This window comes from Amblyomma mixtum, chromosome 7 (assembly GCF_055824585.1).
Source record: "Amblyomma mixtum isolate Tamu chromosome 7, ASM5582458v1, whole genome shotgun sequence".
NCBI classification, from domain to species: Eukaryota; Metazoa; Arthropoda; class Arachnida; order Ixodida; family Ixodidae; genus Amblyomma; species Amblyomma mixtum.
This window is the reverse complement of record NC_143018.1, coordinates 149607005-149631525: the sequence shown is the minus strand read 5'-3', so window position 1 is coordinate 149631525 and position 24521 is coordinate 149607005. Positions and strand designations below refer to the sequence as shown.

Here is a 24521-nt window from a genome sequence, read left to right as displayed (position 1 = left end):
GGATATCTGTTAGACGGGTGTTCCGCTTTGTGAATGATTATTTCATTGTTTTTAATGCAACCCTATTCTTTAAGTTTGACAAAGAGGTTGCAGGTGTCCTCAGCATGTTTAGTCACAGTTCTCAAGGGCTTACCTTCACTTGAGAAATGCCTCACGAGGGCAAAATCTAGTTTCTGATTGTTCCGAGTGACTTCTCTGGTAAAGATCGTGTGTCGACCAAATGTTTAGGGGAATCCCCCAAGGTGGAGTAGATTTGTAATAAGGGAGTAATTACTCATTGACGTCCACCCGAGCGCAGCCATACGGCTACAAAGGAAATCTATACAGCTTTCTCAGAAACTTCGTAGTTAAAGAAAAATTCGTCCTGGTCCGGGGCTCGAACCTGGGACCACCGCTTCACCGGAGCAGTCGCTCTACCAATTGAGCTAACCGGGACGGCAAGCTTATGGTAGGGCGAGAGCGAATTTGGCTGTGCTCGGGTGGACATCAATGAGTAATTACTCTCTTATTAAAGATCGTGTGCGTTGGGTATACCACCCTAGGTCTAAGAAAAGCCTCATGCCGTTCAGCAGTGCCCATTTCAAACTGGGGAAACGAAGCATTGCCTTGAGGTGCTTACACGGAGCTCTCTCGAAATCTTGCGAGCACTCCGTGCAGGCTTCCAGCTTCAGCTTCAGCGACTGGATAACGCTGGCTACCCGCACCTGTTGACAACTAGCGTATCTGAAACTTAGCTTCAGAATATGAAACTCACGTCAAGTGGTGAACTGCAAAAAAAAGCAGAGACAAGAGACCTGCAGCGCTAATCCCGTCCATACATAAACTAGCACACAATATGAAGAAGATAGCCGGTCGATATGAGTGAACGTGGTTTTTTCAGCACCATGCAAGCTTGGAAATCTGCGCTCCATGGTGGCCAGAAGACCCCCCAGGTGCGTTATCAAGCATGGGCTGCACTTTACTGACTGCCAATCTCAGGTCACCTACGAGATACCGCTCAAGTGCGGGCATGTCTACATCGGCGGGCCTGGCCGTTGTTTCAATGAGACAGCAAGCGAACGCCAACAGTCAATGAAAAACAATGCAAAGCGGAACCTTCCAGATCACTGCAGAGGTTGTAAAGGATGTGAACCAGTGTTCGAAAAGGCAATGTTTATCGGCTAAGCCAAGGAGCGGGTTAAAAGGGAAATAACGGAGGCTTATGTACAGAAAGCTCGGCCCTGTATGGTGATTCTGTGTTTTTTCCTGTTGTGTCGTTCTAGCTGTAATAATGTACTGGCATATCAAAAAAGGTGCTGTTTTCGCAATATAGTTGGCGCTCTTTCTGTGCGCTCTGTGTTCGTGTCCTTCACGCCGTTTAAATTCGTAACATGAGCCAACTGGCTCTGAGCAAGATCTGGAGTAGCTGGCAGTGAAGGTGATATACTCTGTGTTCTGATCTTCGATGCAGCCCTCCTGAAGTGTGCGCAGCACAAGAGCCACCGGGCAGAAGTGTGGACCACACAAAGAGTCCTCTGGGGATCACCAGAGCACCTTCATCTTGCGCTGCAGGTCCTGTGCGAGGCCCGAGATCCCGGCGCTGATCTGACGAATCTTGGGCTCGAACATCATCACCTCCTTGTGCACCATCTCTGCAAGCGGAGCCATTCAGGAAAACAATTATAATGCTGCAGTACAATCCCAGTAGTTTCTAATGCCAGCAGTTTCTAATCCCAGTAGTTTCTACCTTCCCAGTAGTTTCTAATGCACTGAATTACATTTCTGCTCAAGCAATTTAGTGATGTAATAAACACGCTACTTTCTTGGCAATCAGCTACTAAATAACTTTTATTTAAAAATGGAACGCTGCCCTTTGTTTCATCTTTGTGCCGGCAAAGCGAGGCAGAATCTTTGAGGCCCACTTCGAATGTCAGCTGCCCCCTGCAGTAATGTGAATTAAAAAAAAAAACTTGGAGACTTCTTAATCAAAAGAATATGCGCATCTGGAAGTTAGCCAACCCCTAAATATTCCAAACAGAAAAGGCCCACCCAGAAAACGAATTAAGGCGGACGAGTGGGTGAATCAGGATGGATTACTTGAGATTAGTGGGTGGTTTAAAACGATTTTTTGGTGGCAGATTATGCGGAATGGGTGGATTAAGCTGGAGGAGTGGGTCCTGTTAGCATTGTAGTGCAGGACGTCTTCCAAGGCGCTGCGTCGCGAACGACTAGTGGTGCAGTCCTGGTACAGACCGGAGGCAGCGGTCAGTCCAGAGCACGCACGAGCATCGGAAAGTTGTTTCACTTTTCGTCGTCTTCTTCCTTAAGCGCCAGCCGCCGATGGTTCGGGAGCCGAAGGCCTGTCTTACAACTGCCACCGGGCGAAAAGGCGCCATCCTAGCGGCGTAGGGTGATGTGACGACAGCGGGGTCGCAGTATGGTTTGAGATGGTCCATGTGGACAATTTCACGACCTCGAGGATCAGTGGACGGAGTAAGGGGTTCGATGAGGTAATTTATGGGGGAGTTCGATAAAACATGGTGCTGGGCTAGTTGGTAATTCATACTTTGTGGGAAGACAGCTCAAAAAACGACAACCACAGGGGAGGACAGGACACAAAAGAACGCTAAGCTTTCTTTTGTGTCTTGTCCTCCCCTGTGGTTGTCGTTTTTTGCGCTGTCTTCCCACCAAGTACAATTACGGGGGAGGTCTGCGTAGGAATGCGGTAGGAGCCCCGGTACTTGCTGTGAAGTGTGAAGGAAAGGCTGGAACTTGAGGAAGGCACCCAGAGCCAGACCAAAGACCCAGGATGATAAGTGGGAAGTAGTGCAGAGGGATCACGGGAGCTTTTCTGCTGCTGCTGGGCGAGTGAAGTTAGACTGGGCAAGCTGGCGGCATTCTTCGGCATAAGTGGCGGCTTTAGAAAGAGTCGTAAATTCAGAATCATCAGGGTGGTAAGGGAGAATGGTGTCCAATGTGCAAGAAGGCTCACGGCAGTAGAGGAGAAAGTATGGAGAGAATCCGGTGGTGGCTTGAGCAGCGGAGTTATAAGCATAGGTGACGAAAGGTAGAACGCGGTCCCAGTTGCAGCGATCGGAAGCTACATACATGGCCAGCATGTAGCTAAGAGTGCGGTTAAAACGCTCAACCAGGCCATTTGTCGCGGATGGTAGGCGGAGGTGGTGCGGTGAACGATGCTGCATTCCTGAAGGAGAGCTTCTACAACTTCAGACATAAAGGCCGGACCTCTATCACTCAGCAACTCAGCGGACCTCTATCACTCGGAAGGGAGCGCGATGGCGAAGAATGGAGGATGAAGGATGCAACGTCGTGGCCGGTACCAGATGGTAAAGGCGAAGTTTCAGCGTAGCGGGTAAGATGATCGATGGCAACGATGATCCAGCGGTTGCCGGCTGATGTGCTGGGAAGAGGTCCGTAGAGGTCAATGCCAACATGCTTGAAGGGCTGCGATGGGCAAGGCAGCGGTTGCAGAGGAGCGGCGGGTCGGCGACGTGGGTTTTTTCGGTGCTGGCTTGCGGTGCAGAACTGAACCAACTTGCGCACATAACGGTACATCCCACGCTAGTAGTACCGATGTCGTAGACGGGTTAAGGTCTTCACGAAGCCGGCATGAGCACACTGGGGATCATCGGAGTAGGAAGAGCAAATGAAGGAGCGCAGATGGGTCGGAATGACAAGCAGCCACTTTCGACCATCCGGAAGGTAGTTCCGGCGGTAAAGAAGCTCGTCTCTGATAGCGAAATGGTGGACGGAAAGAGCACGGGAAGGAGGTCGATACGATTGGCCAGATAAGAAATCCAACAGGCAAGCGATCCATGGGTCTCTGCGTTGCTCGGAAGCTATATAGCGGATTCAAACGTCAAAGAATGAAGGGCGGATATAGAAGGCACTGCCTCAGACGGCAGAGGGGAACGTGAGAGGGCATCAGCATCGGCATGTTTATGGCCGCAACGATAAACAATGCGGATGCCGCACTCTTGAAGTTGCAGAGCCCACCGTGCCAGTCGACCAGAGGGATCTTTCAAAGAGGACAACCAGCAGACGGCGTGATGATCGGTGACAACGTCAGAAGGGCGCCTGTACAAGTAAGGGCGGAATTTGACGATCGCCCACAGGATGGCTAAACACTCCTTCTCGGTGACAGAATAGTTCGCTTCAGCTTTTGTTAGTGTCCGGCTGGCGTAAGCGACTACGTATTCGCCAAAGCCAGGCTTGCGCTGCGTGAGGACTGCGCCGCGGCCGATGCCACTGGCATCGGTGTGGAGTTCCGTAGGAGAACGAGGGTCGAAATGACGCAGAATTAGCGGAGTGGTCAGGAGGCGACAGAGTGTTATAAGGGCTTCATCACAGGCTGGCGAGCAGGCTGAAAGGTCGTGGCCGGAAAGGAGCTTGGTCAGAGGGTCGATGATAGTGGCGAAGTTGCGGACAAAGCGGCAGAAGTAGGAGCAGAGGCCGATGAAGCTGCGGAGGTCTTTTACAGAAGTAGGTTTCGGAAATTCTGCTACAGCTCACAACTTTGCCGGGTCCATTAGAACGCCATCCTTGGACACGACATGTCCGAGAATGGTGAGCTGCCGAGCTCTGAAGCGGCACTTTTTTAAATTGAGTTCGAGGCCAGCTTCGGCCAGGCAGCGAAGAACAGCCTCAAGGCACTGGAGGTGAGACGAAAAATCTGGTGAAAAGATCACAATGTCATCTAGGTAACTAAGGCATATGTGCCATTTAAGTCCGCGGAGTAGGTTGTCCATCATGCGCTCGAATGTGGCGGGGGCATTGCAGACGCCGAAAGGCACGACATTACATTCATAGAGCCCGTCGGGTGTGACGAATGTCGCCGATGGAAGGCCTGTCTTACAGATTCATAAACCAATGCAAGGCACTCGAACATTCTAGAAAGGCCGCCGTGGTGGCAAAGTGGTTATGATGTTCAGCTGCTGACCCGAAAGACACGGGTTCGATCCCGGTCGCGGCGGTCGCATTTCGATGAAGGCGAAATGCTAGACGCCGTGTAGTGTGTGATGTCAGCGCACACGTTAAAGAACCCCAGTGGTCAAATTTATCTCGCGTCTTCCACTACATCATCATCATCATCATCAGCCTGACTACGCCCACTGCAGGGCAAAGGCTTCTCCCATGTCTCTCCAACCCTGTCCTTCGCCAGGTGCGGCCACCGTATTCCCCGCAAATTTCTTAATCTCATCTGCCCACCTAACTTTCTGTCGCCCCCTGCTGCGCTTGCCTTCTCTTGGAATCCACTCCGTTACCCTTAAGGACCAGCGGTTATCTTGCCTTCGCATTACATGCCCTGCCCAAGCCCATTTCTTCCTCTTTGGTTTCGACTAGAATGTCATTAACCCGCGTTTGTTCTCTTGCCCACTCCATTCCGATCTCTTAACGTTACACCTATCATTTTTCTTTCCATAGCTCACTGTGCTGTCCTAGACTTAAGCTGAACCCTCTTTGTTAGCCTCCACGTTTCTGCCCCATAGGTGAGTACCGGTAAGATACAGCTGTTGTAGACTTTTCTCTTGGGGGATATTGGCAAACTGCCATTCATGATCTGAGAGAACCTGCCATATGGCAGGTGCTCCACCTAATTCTTATAGTTATTTCCCTCTTATGATCCAGATCACTACAGATCACCTCCACTACAGCGTCTCTCATAACCTGGGTCGCTTTGAGGCGTTAAACCCCATGAAAACAAACTGGAATCAAACCGAAAATTCTAGACATCACATTATTAAATTAGGCGGCGCTGATGACGTCACCGCCCTCTCAACCACTAGGGAAATTTCAGTGTGTGGAAATCAGAAGGCTTTTTTGTGTCGAAACAAAAAAAAAAGATAATTGAAGATTTTTTCATACTTTCGGGAAGTAACCTTTAGTGCGCAGTAATTGGCAATGGTGGGAATAACGAAGAGCGTTTCGGAGCAGCCTTTGTGGCAGGCGAAATTTCAAACTGGAGCAGTTTCCTTGTTTTATGCATCAGGAAACAGATATTGAAAATAACATGGTGCTCTGTTGTGCTGAGTTTTATGGCCAAAGGCAGGTGGGGCCATCATGCGCCAAGCTCAAGGCATAGAATAAGATTTCTGCAGAATTTTTACAAATGTGAGAAAAAACATCGGTGTTGTAGATGGCCGAAAAATATTGTACTACCTAGATTGTACTACAAAGGGAAAGAAATGTAGAAATGACTGATGGTAAAAGCCTTAAAGAAGGTCAGGTAGCCTCAGTGGCTATCCTTGGCTGGGCAAGAATCTAAAGGCTTCAAATCAATCAGATAAAAACCTCAGCCTTCTCAGGAATCAGAAAGCGGCTAAGGCGTATCATATGATAAAGCGAACCATGGGATCAAAATTTAGAGTTTTTGAAGTACACCTGCTTTTTTTAAAAAAGCTAAAAATGGATGGCATGTTAAAATGGCATTCTTATCTAAGAGCAGTGTCGGGTGGAAAAGGAATGCAATTCATTAGGAAACTGAGCAAAGTACTCTTTTCTTAGTTTTTCCAGTGTCACACACGAGAATAAAGTGTGGTTAACCGTAAGTTCATCGCCGCATTCTTCGCAAACAGGTTTGTCTTGTTTTGTCAGCAGGAAGTTGTGTGTAATATGTGCGTGGTCTATTCGGAGATGGCAGAGGATCGATTCCTTGAAATGTTCCCCGGTTCAGCGCTTCTGGAGGAGTGAACTAACACAGCCATAAAGAACACGGTAAATTAGAACACATATGGCAGCAACCTATAGCGAGTACTCATTTCACAGACTCATTAAGGAACAAAACAATACGAGTGACAATGGAAAACTAAAATGGCCAAACAGAACGTGAAAAAACAGAGTGCACATGAAACAGTGCTCTTTGTATAACAAAGCAAGCGACGATGGAAAACAAAATGACCAACATGAACTCGGGACAAAGGCGCTAACGAACTTTAAAACTTAGAGAGACACTCTCGGTGCCAAAGTGAAAGGATATGCTGCTATGGGTTAAAATTCGAGAAGATGGCAAAGCCACGCGAGAATCGCGATTGTAAAACCTAACGGGACCCTTCGAGGAAAGCCACCTCTACGTCACTGATCAAGATGAATAGCTTGCTGACGCACAAGCTTTCTGCTTTTCTGATATAATAGGCCCCTACTATCTCCCGCTCTACTTTTTCTCTACGAGATTTCAAAAACATATCTTGTTTAATTTCGGACGGCAACTTTTGCAGGTTTTGAAGTGGTCTGCCAGGAAACTTTCACGTTTGTTGCCCACATTCCGCAGGTGTTCAGTGGCGCATTCGTTGAAACAACGATGAGTTCACCCTATGTTGATGAGTCACCATTTCAAGAGTAGCGTACAAGATTCCTTTAAGCTGCGGACTCGTCTACATAGGTCAGACTGGTCGCTGTTTCAACGAACGCACCACTGAACACCTGCGAAATGTGCGCAACAAACGTGAAAGTTTCCTTGCAGACCACTGCAAAACCTGCAAAAACGAATTGGTAAGATACGATGTATTGCTTCAGTAAAGACATCAAGACAAGCTGGTCATAGTTGTACCGGCTCTATCCCTGGTAGTAATCGTAGTGGCCAACAGTTACAGGCCGAGCATGTTCCTGGCAGTTACTCCTAAAAAGGGCCGCCAGCTGCCGTGCTCCTTTCAGGGTGTTTGAAAACTACCAATAAAGAAAGAGCCGATCGAACTAAAATATTGACCAGAGATGTTACTGACATCATCGTATAAACGACTAGAAGTGGAACGACGTCTTCTTATAATACCGTTGAGTGTTTACTGAAAAAAAGTGAAAACAAAGCAAGAAGTAAAAACCCGCAAAAAACACATGCCCATATACTATTCTGTTTTCTTGCAGCTGCTTTGTTTTCTATATGTGCTTTCTGGACGTTTTCGACTTATGAAGTTAATATATATAAATAATATACCCTACTTTTCTTTGTCGCCACTGTTAAGCTAAGCAAAAAAGTAGGGCATCACAGTTTAAGCACGAATATGGCATCAACACAAGCTAAAAAGAACGATTTACCTTCGTTATCGCTTTGTCTGTGATGCGACCATATATTGATTGCATTCAGACGGAGCCGGTTCGACGTTGTTTCAAAATGTTCTAGTGACTGTACGCCTCATCTCGAAAGTTCGCTATCAGCTTGAAACTTGAGCACGACCGAGATTGGCAGGCATTCGGTTGGACGACCGCCGAGAGCGCTTGTTGCTGCACCGCCACCGTCTCGTTTAGCTCTTTGCAGCCGCGGGTCGGCCCAAATAAGGAGGCTCGTTTGGAAGCCCCTTACGCTCTCTTCCTGCTCGCCGGACTGTGGTCCCCACTACGTGACATCTGGTGGAGGTGGTAATGAATGTCCCTGTCGCCCTCACCCCCTGAGACCCGCCACAGCAGACCCCCAACCGTCTCGAAGAAGATCAGGAGAAAGCCGCAGAAGCCGTCCCATCCGAAGACGGAGTACGAAGCAGCCGTCGGCTTCACAGGCATTCGCCTGAATACGGACTGCTGCCGGACCGCACGCGAGCAAAGAAGGACTCCTCAACGCCGGCGCAATACATACAGAAACCGCAATGTGCAGCATTTATTTGAAATGATTCACAAAGCTTTAGTGACACAGCATTAACACATTGTAAGAGGAGCATACAAGAGGGTAGTTTGCAAAATAAGCCCAAAAGAACAAGTACCGTGAACTGTAATGCCTCTGAAATTCAAATTATTGCAATGTGTAACCCATACATACAAGGCAGTTAAAGTAGAGTGTGGGGATATCAGCAAAGAATACTCACAAGTATGTACAGCATAAATTAGGTATCAAAAGTTTTTTTTTATTGCAATACAGTCAATTATTGCTCTTTATGTGATTAATTGAATTCACCACATCTTTAAACACTGCACTGACATTGAAATTCACAAGAAACGTATAGATTTGGAGCAGAAAAAGAAAATAGTGTATCCAAAGTTAAAATAAAAGAGTGCTCAACCGCACAAAATAAGCCGGTTTGGTTACAAGCAGCAGCACACAATACACAATGTACATGGCACATGAAAACAAGTCAGAAGCAGTGCATACATAACATTGAGAATCATTCATTTTGAACAACAGCCAACAGAATGGAAAGACATCAGTGTAGTACTAAAGCACAAATGAGTTTTTTTTCGAAATGAGCCAGATCCACCAAAACAGAAACTTAGAACAAGGCCATAATTTCTTGTCTGAAAGGAATGCGCTGCTATTCAACCTAGTACCTCACAAGTTTTATGGGGCAGATAGAGCAGTCGAACAGCATTAATCGCCAAAAATTTACGTGCATAGTTTGGCCTATACAGCAATGGAAATATTGGATTTAGCTCATATCAAAGCGAAGCATTAGATTCGACCCAGCTTTCTTCTCGAAACTTTATTATTACTGCAGTATGTTTTAGGTTACATTCAAAACAATATGGACAAATGCTTGTGCTGTGACTTCAGCAGAAAAAGAAATTACAAGTATGCGTCACCCGCTTTACACTCATACATGGATAGCAGGCCTGTCTTCCTGGCAGCATAAGCAGCCTTCTTCGCAATCTGCCATGGTCTCCTTTTCTTGACAGCGACGAAAGGCAGCCTCAAAATACGCAAGTTCTTTGTTTTCTTTCCATGACACACCAAAGTGAGTCACCAGAAGGTTGGTCACGTCTCTCACCTTCAGTTCGTTGAGGTGGTGTGCATACAGCTCGAACTGTTTCGGTGTTTGTACAAGGGTCTTTCCCCCCTTTAGGACTGATACAAAATTAGACACCGAAACCCTGTAGTGGGGTTCGGCTCTAATTTGAGGGCTTTGGCCTGTCACATTTCTCTGAATGTAAAAAACCTTCGTTTCAGTAATCTTGAAAGGCAGGTTGGACGTTGATCTCATTACTTCCGTACAGTACGCCTTCCAGGGAACGTTCACCGACCTCTTCATACTCGTCGCAATCCATGCGGAACTAAGTCCGTCAAAGCAAAAGTCTTGAAAAAACAAAGGAGCTCGCGAAACAGACCACGCAGTCCGCGCTATCACGCACGAGCACCGCCGGCACGAGCCTACAAGGAGGCTGCCATGTTGGCTGAATCACGTGGTCTCCGAGTCAGTCTCCTATTGGTTGAACAGATTTGGCTCATTTCGATCCACGCAGTGGAAGGATTTGGCTCATTTTCGATTTGAAACGTGTTCTGCGGGCTAGCTCAGTAGGTGTGATTTGACCCATTTTGTTCTGATCTGTTTTTTAAAGGAAAGTTGACTGGCTTAGCTTGCCACTACAGTTGGGGTTGCGTTACTTTCGGTTTGTGGATTTGGCTCATTTCGAAAAAAAACTCCTCAAATGCTGATTTCTCAGTAAAGATACGAGCTTCCCTTTTTTTTTCATTTTCTTTTGCAACACGTGCAAGGTCATTTTTCTGCTTGCAGAGGTTATTCAAAAGTATGTTTGTTGCACAGTTTGCTAGCAAACTGGTTAAATGTTCATATGTGTGCCCTTTCATGCATGTTATCATTTCCTCACTTTCCGGAAGAGATTCCACTACGAGTTTGATGACCAGCTTCTTTTGGTTAGAACCACTCAGGAACTCTGCACAATTTTCTTTCTCAGCAAGCTTCTTCACTATCACTTCTGCATGCATTACAAGGGTGACAACAAATGGTGATGGAAATTTTAAACCACCTCGATCCAATTGTCTGATTAATGAATTAGTGTCATCATCATCATCCTCTGTTTGAGCCTGCTCTCTGGCAGTGACCAGACTTTCCTGGCAAGTGTCGCACTTGAGTGCTTTCAATGCAGCATGCGCACAGTATCCCGCAACGTAGGCAACAGGCATGCGAGAACTTAAAGCATCTAGGTCACTCCCAGTGACAGAAACAGAGAAAGTGCTCTCCGCGCTGCTCGAAGTATACTGCTTTCTATGTTCTGCAAGTCATCAGCAGTTACTACAGGCAGTGTGCTCTGCAGACGTATTCTCCCCTCACTTTCATAGAGCTGCCGCACTGATATATGATACTGGCTGCCTGCCAGCTGTCTATATTGCCCGAAGCAGCTCTCCAGGCAGTCAGTCTGAATTTTGCCGAGCAACACATATCTGTGGCCAAGCTCCTGCAAACAGTACTTTGCAAACTCCGAAAGTGAGTACATGGATAACCTCAATGCACTCAGTGTTTCTCTGGTGAGAATTCCAGCGTCATGTTTAAGGAATTCCCAAACACCCAGCCATGTGATCATGGCATTCAGAAAAAGAATTTTGAGATCATTCTCAGTTCTTGAAATTGGCTCTTCAAAAATGTTGCGGTGGTGGATGCCCTTCAAAGGTGTCTTTACATTAACGATGCTCCACCACCGAACAATAATCGTGATGAAGTCTGCTGTTGATTCCGCATGGTGTAAAGCTGGTTCACTCTTATTAGCCCTCAAGGCTTCCGCTACAAATGGGCTGAAAACCTGCAGTGCCAACGTGACATTTTGGCGCTCCAAATTGCTGGGATTTAGTGCCCTAGAGGTTAATCCATATCCACACTTCAAAAGTTGTGCTGCTTCTTGTTTATACAGCTCTCTTACATCCTTAAATGATGCCCAATCAATACGATCAGGATGGATGCTGTTGTTGGACAGGTCAAAATGGGGGTAAAAAGACATGTGCCTGGGTTTATTTGATTGATCCAATTATTCCGTATGCTTTTCAAAAGGTGAACCGCATCAACCACATAAAAAAGTGGTCGTGAAGGGTCTGCAGGATGTGGGTAAAGAATTCTTAATTTATATGGTTTTGAAAACATCATCATAGTTTTTCTGTTCAGTGAATTGTTGTCGGAGACAACTGCCAAAACCTTGTAGCCCATATGCTCCAAGCGTAGAATAACCTTCTTCAGAATGTCATGCAGCTGGTCGGCAGTCATCGTTTTCACAGGAACAATGTGTACCACTTCTTTAAAACAACTGAGAAGAATTTGAATCATGAATACATGAGCAGACGTTGCAGCATCACTAGAATTGACTGCAGCACCACAAATGTTTCTGCCTTTATAATCTAGCCAAGGTTTAATGTGTATTTCGTCTAGCATCAAGATGACCTGGTGCTCGTGGGGCTTCAGCTGCTTGAGTCTCTGTGCCACATACTGTAGAAAAGTATTGTCTGAGGACAATAGGAGACATTTGGAATGAGGAGCAAACCTTCCTTATGGTGCTCGGATGGGGCAAGGTCAGTGCGCTTGTACTTCTGAAGAACTTATAAACATGAGCTGATATTGTGTACAGAATGCACGCAGACACCATCAGCTGTGCATTGTACTGAATGCGACTTCTACTAAGCAGCAATAACTGATCTTTTAAAAATTTTACAGCCTCTTTTTTTTGATGTGCAATACTAATCTCCAGCTTCTCAAGAAGCGCACTTATAGCAGTGAATAAGTGCTCACAGCTTTGGTTTTCAGCAGCCTGGTTTTCAGTGGATAACAAGCAAAGATTTTCCAAAATCAACAGCAGTGAATGTACATCATGAACCTTTTCAGGTACAACACTGCTCCCAAGGCTCGTGATAGAAGCTCCTTGAAAACATGCGGAAATGCGGAGATCATCAAACACTGGCACAGAAGCTTTCAGGCACGGTTCACTTCTGTCCACTATGTTCAAAAACATTGTACACTTTCTCTCATAGATTACAGTCCAGGGTTCTGGCACTGATTGTGCTAGAAGGCATGTTTTCATTTCTTCAAGTGTTGAAAAACAAAACTTTTTCTTCTCGGCTGCGGACGAAGCAAGAGAGTCCTCAAGCGCACGCGAGAGATGACAAGCTTCCTCCCTGCTTCATTTCACATCGGGCGCCTCTCTCGACGTCTGCTGCACCTTCGAAAAATACGAAGGGCGGCCCGGAAATATAGTGGGTACTGAACCATGGCGTAAATGCGGCACCGGCAATGACACTTCAATCACCTTCCCAGTCGTTGAATCAGTGTACGCTGTCGTTTGCTCGATGCATTTCGAGTCGAAATGATCAGCGCACACCTGCATAGAAAAAATATGGGTTTCAGAAATACATTCGTCTTGGATAAAGAAAAGCAGCGGCTAACTATTTTTAAAGCGATGTCAGCAATGCGATAAATTCAGAGCACGTCCGACTGTTTGCAGACTGCACGCACAAGCATGACATTCTCCAACAAACAGTGCGTGTAGAAGAAGAACAGCCGCATAAATACTAATGAAAGAGTTTTACCTTGGTGTACGCAGTTGGCGTGAAGTCTTTTCGAGGAATGGCACGCATCCACTTTTTTAGCGTCTTTAGGGAACGAAAAAACTTGCACTTTTTTCCCAGTAATGTAATTGCCAGTGCATCCCGGCACACAACACTTGTTTGGCATCGTACATGCCGTCGAGGACACAACGATGCGAACTATTATCCACCTCAGCTGCAGCCGACGAAGCACAAAACAAGGAACCACGTTTTCAGCGACAGCGGCAAAGCCTAACAGCCGGACGAACACGCCGCGGCGGAAGCAAGCAGAGTGATAGCGCTGCCGCTGGGGCTGCGCTGCTGGGTAGGCCAGTCTAGGCTGGTGGCTAGTGACGTCAGAGGTGGAGGCGCAGGCCTTGACAAGTATAGAGGAGGTGTTGGCGAAGCGCGATGTTGACGAGCCTAGTGAAGCTTTTCGCTTCAAAATCATGAAAAGAGAATCAGGATCAGATTATTTGGTAAAGCCGAATACATCACGTAAGTCACAGATCACTTGCTAGTTTAGTGCGGAAAATTGCTCGATCCGTGCATGAAGCAATATTATCAGGCAGGGCATTCCATCGGGCTATTGCATCTGGAAAGAATGAATCATTCATCGCTGATGTGCGGCCTTCCATGGGAGCTATGGGATGACTGTGGTTTAGGTGAGGGGATATTCTTGATGGCGGCTGTAGCAATGGATGGCTGTCAATAGGCCGGTAGAAAAAGGAATGAAGGAGGCATAGGCGTGATACGATGCGACGTGATTGGAGACTTGGGAGGGAAAGGGCTCGTTTTAGTGCAGTGACACTACTATCACGCGAGTACTCGGACATGATAAACCGCGCAGCTCGGCTTTGAACGGCTTCTAATTCATTTGTAAGGTATACTTGCGAAGGGTGCCAGATAGATGAGGTGTATTCGAGCTTCGGGCGTACGTATGTCTGATAAGCTAGTTATTTATTTATTTACAGAATACCTGCGTCGCCTCGAAGGCATTACCGCAGGGGAGACAGTTTCAAAACAACGCATTCATTTTCACACAAAAAGCAACAAGAACATTAAGCGAAGTTAACATCAAAGTAAAACAAAACAATAAGTGAACATTATTAAAGGTAACAGAAATCTTGAACAATAGTAGGAAAGGATTAGATTGTCAGGAATACAGTCGACAGTAAAAATCGCGATTATCAAAGACTGAAACACACTCTTCCGGCAGCAAGTTCCAGTCTTTCACAGTTTGTGGAAAGAATGATTTAGAAAAACTGTTTGTGTTAGTATTGTATTCGCGCACCTTCTTGGAGTGGTCGTGCCGAGTCGAGACGCAAGTTGGTTCCAAAAGGTAGTTACGGCTATCAATTCCTGTTTGATTATAGAAGATGCGGTGGAAGAATTTAAGTCTCAAATTTTTTCTTCTGTTGTTTAACGGTTCCCAGCCCAGCAGTGATTTTATCTCAGTGATACTTTGGAAGGGGTTATAATTATTGGATACGAAGCGTGCAGCCTGATTTTGGAGTTTTTCTATTGCTTCAATCAAGTATGCCTGATATGGGTCCCAAATAATGGATGCATAATCGAGGATAGACCTGACGTGCAAGAAATAAAGTGTTTCTTTAACATCTTTTGATGCTGATTTGAAATTTCTACGAATAAAGTACAACATTTTACTTGCCTTAGATATTGTCTGCTGTATGTGTGTGTTCCATTTAAGAGTCTGCATAAAATAAACACCAAGGTACTTGCACTCTGAGACGCTTTTTATGATTATGTTTTCAACAATGTATTGTGTAGGAAGTTCTAACTTTTTATTTGAAAAATGGACGTGATTACATTTTCTAATATTCAGATTCATTTGCCAACGCTGACACCAATTTACTATTTTATCAAGGTCACTCTGCAGGATAGATGCATCTGATGGTGAATTTATTTCCCTGTAAACAACGCAGTCATCCGCAAATAGTTTTATGGAAGACTGTATGCCATCTACAATGTCATTTATATATATCAGGAATAAGAGTGGCCCCAGGACACTGCCCTGGGGCACTCCTGAAGATACGGTTATGTATGATGAGCTACAGCCATTCAGAACAACACACTGTTTACGATTGTTTAAGTAATTACATATCCAGTTATGGGTTTTATTGTGTATGTTCAAAGAGTTTAACTTGATATTTAACAAGGGGTGCGAAACTGTGTCAAACGCTTTCTGGAAATCTAGGAATAATGCGTCTACATGTTTATTCTTGTCGAGGGAGTTACCTACAAAGTGCTGAAATTCGACTAATTGTGTGTTGCATGAGTGCCCATTACGAAAACCATGCTGTGAAGCAGTAAAAAAGTTAATGGATTCGAGGTATTTAAATAACTGACTACAATATATGCTCAAAAATTTTACAGGAAACTGAAGTCAAAGATATAGGCCTATAATTTTCCACCAGTTTCTTGTCTCCAGATTTGAAGATCGGATTGACAGCCGCGACTTTCCAGTCCTGTGGAACCAACCCGGTCTCGAGCGGGGCTCTAAATATGATACAGAGATACTGTGCAATTATGCCGTGACATTTCTTTAGAATGTAGGGTGGGATTCTATCAGGACCCGTAGATTTAGAGGGGTCCAGTTCTTGTAAAATACAGTCAATACCATGTACATCGATGTTAATTTCAGGCATGCAGTGATCAGAGGCACAGTTAGGAGGAAGTGATGCGGTTGTGGCAGGCATCAGTTCCTCAGAAAACACCGATTTAAAGTACTGATTAAACATTTCAACCTTTTCAGCGTCTGTCTTTATAGTGGTATCATTCGATATTAGTGCGGGAATGGAAGTGTCATCGGTTCTACTTGTCTTTACATATTTCCAGAAGGCTTTGGGGTTTTGTTTCAGATCTGTGTTTAACCGGGCAAAAAATAAGCGCTTCGCATTCTTGATACCTAGTTTTACCATCCGGTTCGCATCCTTTAAATGTTGGCGGCTGAGGGAAGTATTACATTTAGAGCACTTTTTGTACGCACTTCTAGCTTTCCGTATTAACCTATGTACATCCGAATTAAACCATGGTTTATGTTTTTTCCTTAGCCGCAGGAATTTTTTAGGGACATATTTCTCTAGGAGTTCCAATACTCTCATGCGAAACGCGGACCATAAATGCTCAGCGTCGTTACTTTCTGAGAGACGCTGAAAGATTGGCAAGTACGATACTAGTTCTCCCTGGATGGCGTCAAAATTACCTTTCTCGTATATAAATACCTGCCGTGGGGGTTGCAGACGAGTCGGTACTACTGAAATGCTTAAGTTCGTTATCACCGCATCATGATCACTGAGGCCAGGTTACGTAGACAAATTGGTCACAACGTTCGGGTCGTTACAAAGTACTAGATCTAATGTAGCCTGTTGTCTAGTAGGAACTAAAACATATTGGGTTAAATTATTCAATGTAATCAGGTCACGAAAAGTTGTATTAATTCGTGCTTTATTAGTTATTGCACCTTTGGAAGTCCATGTTATCTCCGGGAGATTAAAATCGCCGCCCAGAAAAACGGTATCAGATAGCACTGATAAAATGTCAGCAAGATTATGAATTGGAGTTTCATTATTATCGGGTGGACGGTAGAAGGATCCAAATACTAGTCTATTTCCCTTTGGGAGGCTCACTCGACACCAAACGGATTCCGCAGCACTGTGAAATTGAAGTTCCTCGCTAGGCAGGTCGTTTGATATTGTCTGATTTCAGTTGTCTGATTTCAGGAGGTTTGTGTACGAGGGAAGGACATGAGTTGGCATTTGCTTAGGTTAAGTGGCATGTGCCATTTTTCGCACCACGATGCAATTGTGTATATATCACTTTGTAGCTTAATGGTGTCTTCATGGGCATGGATGATGTTATAAACGACGCAGCCATCCGCAAAAAGTCGAAGTTTGGTTCTTGTATTAGTACGGAGATCATTTATATAGATTAAGAATAACAACGGTGATAATCCTGCGCCCCGAGGGACACCTGATGTGAAGTCAGTATGTCATAAGCTGCAGCAGTTGGCGAATGTAGATTGCACGTGCCCTTTCAGAAAGTGCTCGAGCCAGATGAATAATGTTTGTGGGATTCCAATTAAAGCAAGTTTGGCTAGCAGATGATTATGCGGAACACGGTCAAAAGCCTTACAAAAATCGAGAAATATGGCATCAATTTGTAAGCGATTGTCCATGTACTGAAGGACGTTGTGAGTGAATTCGGTGAGCTGCGTTTCGCATGATAGTAGCTTTCGAAAGCCACGTTGGTGCGGGTAAAAGTAGTTCAGTGATTCAAGGTGAGCGATTAAATTTGATGCATTACATGCTCAAGGAGTTTGGTCGTGATTATGGTCAGAATGCGACATGCTGCGGGGAATAGGTGGACCCTGATGGCGCATCTCCAGTGCTCTGGCGCTCGTACCCGTTCCTCAAAGGAGATGGTGCATTGGATATGGAGCCGGTCAAGAATGCGGCGACCGGACGGCGTTTGTGATAGGCGCGTGTATTGGTTGAGGAGATGGGCGCCTCGGAGTTCCCGAGAAGTGTTGATCACCCTGTGGTGATACACATGAATCCCATAGTAACGGTCGCGTGTAATTATCATCACGCGATGTTATGCACGCGCCGTTCGAGAGGTTTGCGGGGGCGGGCACTCACGCCGCACCCGCTTCCTTTCGCGACGCCGCCGCGGAGACTTTCCCCTTTCACAACGGAGAGATCTCCTCTCCACAGCCCAGGAGAAGGCGCGTTTCTTCCGAGGCTCGCTCGTCTTCTGGCGGCAGCCGTGCACATGCACGGAACAGAGATCTGCCACGGAGACCGCTGCCGTGCCCATATCGCCCGGTCACCGCGTGTGACTTGACTGCCGCGGGAAATGAGCGAGGAGCCACGCGAGGTGAGCGGAACCTTCCTCTTCCACCATTTCGCGTACGTTCTCCCCTTTTCGTGCTTTTCCCCCTGTATGGGAGTGGAACACTCCCTCGTTACGGCGGTTGTTTTGCTGCTGTTTTGTATTTCTCGGGAGCAATAAACGCTCATCCGAGTAGAATACTCGTGTTTGTCCCCTCTGGCGCAAACCCGCCGTGGTGGCGACTTACCACACAGTGGGTTGGGGGTCACAGCTCTGACTGCTAGGGCTGGCACACTGGTGCTAGAAAGTGACTACTGCTTCTAGCCCTTTGAACGTTATTACAAGGATAACCCACCCCCCCCCCCTTCCTGGCACGCAACGTGGGGCCAGAGGTGTGACAAACCGACTGCCGACACACAGGCTAGCCATGGTGGCCAGCCGAATTGACTTCTCGTCCCTGCTGTGGTTGTCTCATACAGCATCTCAGCAACATCTTGACGCGGCAGTAACAACTACCACAGGCGTATTTCCTACGGGGTCACTCCGTGACCAGCTGGCCGGGAAGGCGAGCTTCCATACCGGCTACACGCAGACGTTTACTCGTACGCGACATGTTTCCCCAACCCGTGGTACGGAGTCGCAGCCACGGCAGGTTCGGCCGAAATAGGCAACGGCAGAGGACACTAGGAAACAGTTTATTAGGTTAACCTAACGCCAGGTAAAGCACACTGCGGAAAAATGTTCTATCCGAAAAAATAAGGTTCAGTAGCTCAGCAAGTCGTCGTCGACCGACGTTGGGTCGTCCGGGGGTCGCGGGCAGGACGGGGTCCGTCGGGGGATCTCGAAGAAGGGCCACAACAAGAGAGTGTTCCTGCCGCGAGCTCCTCCTTTTAACCCCTTGGGCATTCCTCGCTTGAAGCAACCGGTTGCGTCCAAGGTAAGGCATTCACCCCTTCCCTACAGGGCCAGTGCGTTGTCGTGATGTCACGTCATGGTAGGGAGCGAGGAGAGTGGCCGAGTGCCTTCTCTCCACATGTCTGGCAGCGCGCACTCGTCTCGTGACTCCGGAGCGGGGGCGATGAAGCATACTCTTGTATCCCACATCCCAGAGGCTGACGCTAGCCCCTGCGATCTAATATCGTTTGAGCCGAGCGGTGATTCACGCGACACCACTCAGACGTGGGGCGGTGCTAGGAACTTCTCACCAAGCGCTATGCCGCCAGGTAGGGAGAGCACCGAGCGACCTCTGCTACCGTGCTCATTTCTCGCGGCCCCTTCCTGGCCAGGCCAACCCCCAAGAGGCTGTGCTGTGCAACGCCTCGCGCCTCATAGAGAGCCTCACGGGCATCGTGCAGAACACCCCGAAAACACCGAGGCCGAGGCTACGGATGGACGTTCACAGCTATGACGGCTATCACGATCTTGTCAGCGCCAACAAGCACCTGGAGCGCATGCTGACTTACCAGCAGGCGACGGGACTTGCCGATAGCGAGGTTCTGACTGATCAGGCTGCCCGCTTGTTTCGCCTCACTGGCCACCAGTCGGGGCAGTTCCGAGCGAGGTTTAGCGAGGAGTTGTTGCCCGCAGATTACGAGCGTTGTCTGCGACGCGAACTGGAGCCTTTATAAGCATGGCTTACTGAATAAACATTCTGTTGTTAGTCAGCGCTGTGTATCGTCCTTTCTTTTCCTCTGGCCTTGTGCCGTTGGAGCGGCGTACTCAGCATCTGAACGAATCCTTGCGTGAGTATGTGAGGGCGATGGACGAACTTCATCGTTTCGCAGACCCTTCAGCTCCGAACAGCGAGAACGTAGAACGTGTCACGTGACAAGCTCACCCTACCTTTTCAGGCTACCTATGAGGCGTACAGTTCAAGGATTTGGACGAACTCGCCTCGGCAGCCAAGCGCATACAGGCGGACATACTTGCCTCCCGCGCGTATCGGCCACATCCGCCGGCGTCGCAGGCACTTGAGCCGCGATGCGCCTGGAACGAAGACACTTTTCGCACTCGTTCCCGGGGAGTCGAAACGGTTCCATTCAGTGACGGGCAGCTGAGAAACGGTTGGTAATTATCTGATCGAGCCCTCGACCCGTACACATATGCTATGCACAAGCTTCATCTGGCCAAGGTACTCAAAATCGGTAGCGGGCCAGCCACGGTGGCTGAGTGGTTATGGCAGCTGCTGACCTGAAAGACGCGGGTTCGAACCTCGCCGCGGCGGTCAAATTTCCTTGGAGGGGAAATTCTAGAGGCCCGTCTACTGTGCATTGTCAGTGCACGTTAAAGAACCCCAGGTGGTCGAAATTTCCGGAGCCCTTCACTACAGCGTCCCTCATAGCCTGAGTCGTTTCGGGACGTTAAACCCCATAAACCAAACCAGAATCAGGACCGACATACTGACCCGAGGACGCTAGAGCTAAGGCAAGGAGGAACGATCAAGCAGCGCGCGGCAACAACTGCCCCGCCCTGCACGGGCCGAGCACCCTCTGCTACCGGTGCAACCAACGAGCGCACTACGCCAGAGCGCGCGTTTTCGGGACACGAACGGAGCCGCCAGTGAGCAACACCGCACAGCCGGTGGCGTCAACAGCGGTGCTCAGTGAGTCACACGAACTCCTCGCCCCGCTGGCTTATCATTCGCAACGACCCAGCGACACGCCAGTTGTCGCCGGTGTTCTGTATCAGCCAGTCGGTCTGATAACATTGTAACGGAAATGACGTGTGTCTGACCGGCATGCAGTGTTACCTATAAAAGGACGCTGCTGCCTCGAATAAAGAGCTTTTTGCGTTGCTGCCACCGAAGCATCTGTCTGCTGCTTAGAACAGAACATCTGGCGACGAGGATGGGATCCGGCGCGCAGTAAACCGCTGCCGGCCAGCAGCGGTCACGAGGCTGAACAGCCTACGGTGCAAGTTGACACGGAGCCCTTGCAGCCATGATTTCATCGGAGGCCAGGAGTAACGCAAGAACGCTGGAGGAGCGCAGGAACGGCGGAGGAGCGCAGGAACGCTGGAGGAGCGCAGGAACGCCGGAGGTGCGCAAGAACGCAGATAAGTGAAATTTGCTCATTATGGCAGAACCTGGACATGGTCCTAAGCTCGGCAGAATGCCCGAATTCAACCCGAAAATCGACAACATACGCTCGTATTTTGAACGCTTCGAGAACTTCGTAGACATAAATGATGTCTCTGCAGACAAGAAACTGAAGTTGTTTCTGAACGTACTCGGTGCGCAAGCATACGAAGAGCTAAAGAAGATAACTGTGCCTCATTTGCCTTCTCAGAAGACTTTCGAAGAAATTAAACGCCTTCTGGAAGCTCATTTCAGCCCACCTCATTCAATTATCGCAGAGAGTTGTAAATTTAATCGCCGAATGCAGCAAGAAAATGAAAGCGTCAAAGATTTCATCACTGAACTGAAGCATCTTGCAAGAGATTGCAATTTCGGCACGTTTTTAAATGATGCCTTAAGGGACAGGCTTGTAGCTGGTTTGCGTGACGAGGAAACGCAACGGGCTCTTTTTGCACAGCCTGACTTGACGTTCGAGCTGGCGTGCCAAACGGCGCTAGATAAAGAGCTAGCGGCACAACAGGCGAAGCAAATGCATGAGTTTGACACAAAACCGTGCAGCGTCAACGTCATTCAGGGTGAACGTCGCCGTGATAAGGAAAAGAAATCGAGGACGGTTGCACGGCCAAAAGATAAACGCGAGGAAGAGCGGCGAAGTGCTTGCAAGCATTGCGGAAAGCGTCATGCGGGAGAAAAATGTTGGTATCGCAACCACACCTGCAGAAATTGTAACAAAAAAGGGCATTTTCAAGCCATCTGCAAAAGCGGAGCCAAAGCAAAAGCTGTCAGATACGTCGACACTACGGACAACGAATCCGAAGACTTGAGTTTTCAGACTGTGTTCTTCTCGGGCAAAAGTTCAAGGGGCTACAGCGTCGACCTGAGCATTGAAGGGAAGACTGTTTTGATGATAATTGACACAGGTGCAGCGGTCACGATTGTACCAGAGCAGTTCTATAAGCAGTGTTTCCCGCATGTTAAATGTGTGGAATCCAATGTGTCGCTGCGCACTTACACCGGAGAAAAGCTGAAGGTAATTGGAAAAGCAAACGTCTTAGTCAAGCAGGACGCAAGTGAAATCTCTTTGCCTGTAGTGGTAGTGAAGGGAAACGGAACGCCGATGCCCGCTCTCATGGGAAGAGACTGGCTGGAAAAACTGCAGATAAACTGGAAAGCAGTATACAGCCTGTCCACGGATAAGTCATTGGAGCAGAGGGTAGAAGCCTTACGGAAAAAGTATCCCAAGGTTTTCAAGAGCACCCCGGGAGTCGTCAAAAACTTCGAAGCTCGCATCTTTGTAAAGGAAGGGGCTCAACCAGTGTTCTCAAAAGCACGGCCAATACCATTTGCCATCAAAGAGGAAGTAGCAAAGGAGCTGGAAAAGCTCGAGCAAGCCGGAATACTAAAGAGGGTCACGAAAAGTGACTGGGCAACGCCTCTGGTGGTGGTCGCGAAGAAAGGCGGCGCAGGATTAAGGTTATGCGGCGACTACAAAGTCACGGTTAATCCTGTTCTAAAAACTGACCATTACCCTTTGCCATTGCCGGAAGATTTGTATTCCATGCTCGCAGGAGGTAAAATCTTTTGCGTTCTGGATCTATCACAAGCCTATCAGCAAGTGCCGCTTGCTGAGGAAAGCAAAGCGCTGTTAACCGTAAACACTCATCTCGGATTATTCCAGTTTCAGCGCCTACCATTCGGCATCTCTAGCACACCTGCTATCTTTCAGTCGTTAATGGACGAAGTCTTAAAAGGGATTCCAAAAGTGGGTTGCTATATCGACGACGTCATCGTCGTAGGCGACAATATAGACGACTGTCAAGAAACTGTGGAAAAGGTACTTCAACGACTGGCAAAGCACAATATCACTGTAAAAGAACAGAAATGTGAATTTTTCAAGCAGTCCGTCGTTTATCTTGGACACAAAGTGACAGCTGATGGCATTTTTTCAACATCAACAAAGATAAAAGCCATCACGGAAGCACCTCAGCCAAGCAACGTAACTGAGCTACGAGCCTTCTTGGGTCTGCTGAATTTCTACGCCAAATTCATCAAAGTAGAACATGTTGTCGGGCTAGTTGGTTGAATACTTCAGACATGGCAGTTGCGCGAAACACACACACACAAGACAGGTTACGGGACGAGCGATTGCGCTCGTCCCGTAACCTGTCTTGTGTGTGTGTTTCGCGCAACTGCCATGTCTTCATCAAAGATTTAGCCACAGTAGCTGCACCAATGTACGATCTGCTATAAAAAGACACGAGTTGGGCGTGGACGGACAAATGTTCAAGATCATTCGTGGAAGCCAAGCAGCGTCTTGTAGACTGTCAAGTTCTGACTTTTTACGACGTGAAAAAGCCAATCGGTTTAAGCTGCGACGCGTCGGCCTACGGTCTTGGGCAGTAATTTGTCATGTCATGCCTGATGGATCGGAAAGACCCATTTCATTTGCCTCCGGAACATTGAGTGCAGCGGAGCGCAACTATGTGCAAGGCGAGAAGGAAGCCCTAGCATTAATTTTTGGTCTGAGCAGGTTTCATAGATACCTGTAGGGGCGCAAATTCATGCTGTATTCAGACCACCAACCACTGTTGGGGATCTTGGCATCAGATAAACCAATTCCTTCTTTGGCTGCAGCTAGGATTCAGCGTTGGGCCATCACCTTAGCAGCTTATCAGTACACACTGCGCTACAGGAACGGCAAAAACATGGAAGTTGCCGACGCTCTTTCAAGGCTTCCACTTCTGGTCAAGCATAAAGACGACACTGAAGAATGTCTTGCAGTGTTTGAGTCAACGCCTCTCACTGCGAGCCAGGTTGCTGCTGCAACTAAAAGGGATCGCCTTCTTTCCAAAGTCGTGCAGTTCACCTTATCTGGCTGGCCCGCGCACCACGATGATAAATTTCAGCCCTTTTACGTTCGCCGAAACGAACTATCGTATGAGCAAGGCTGCATCACGTGGGGCCAGCGAGTGATCATTCCGGACGAACTTCGAGAAGCAGTATTAACATTGCTACATGAAGAACACCCTGGAATGCAAAGAATGAAAATGCTTGCTAGGTCGTTTGTTTGGTGGCCGTTGATTGACAAGAACATAGAAGACACTGTCCGTCAATGTACAGTGTGCCAAACGACCATGCCTGCGAAGGCACCAGGGCCATTGCATCCATGGACTTATCCAACTCGTGTTTGGCAGAGAGTCCATGTCGATTTCGCCATGAAGGATGGCTCGAACTTGTTCCTTCTAGTAGACTCTTACTCAAAGTGGATAGAAGTAAAATGCCTCCGCACTACGACGACGTCGAAAACAATCGACTGTCTCATGGAGATATTTGCAACGTATGGCTACCCGGAGGAACTGATCAGTGATAATG

At 47.5% G+C, this 24521-nt stretch overlaps 1 protein-coding gene and 1 pseudogene across 4 annotated transcripts in view; both read right to left on the bottom strand.

The window, feature by feature from the left end:
• Nucleotides 1-933: 933 nt before the first annotated feature.
• The window catches only part of LOC149337835 (mitogen-activated protein kinase 14A-like), a 126770-nt gene continuing 103182 nt past the window's right edge, over nucleotides 934-24521 (bottom strand). For all 4 annotated transcript variants that reach the window (XM_089553548.1, XM_089553547.1, XM_089553545.1 and 1 more), the window contains one exon: nucleotides 934-1631. In XM_089553548.1, coding sequence (XP_089409674.1) covers nucleotides 1522-1631 — 110 coding nt within the window. In that variant the 3' untranslated portion in view covers nucleotides 934-1521. The remainder of the gene's footprint in view (nucleotides 1632-24521) is intronic.
• On the bottom strand, nucleotides 8567-23201 carry LOC149337836 (uncharacterized; annotated as a pseudogene).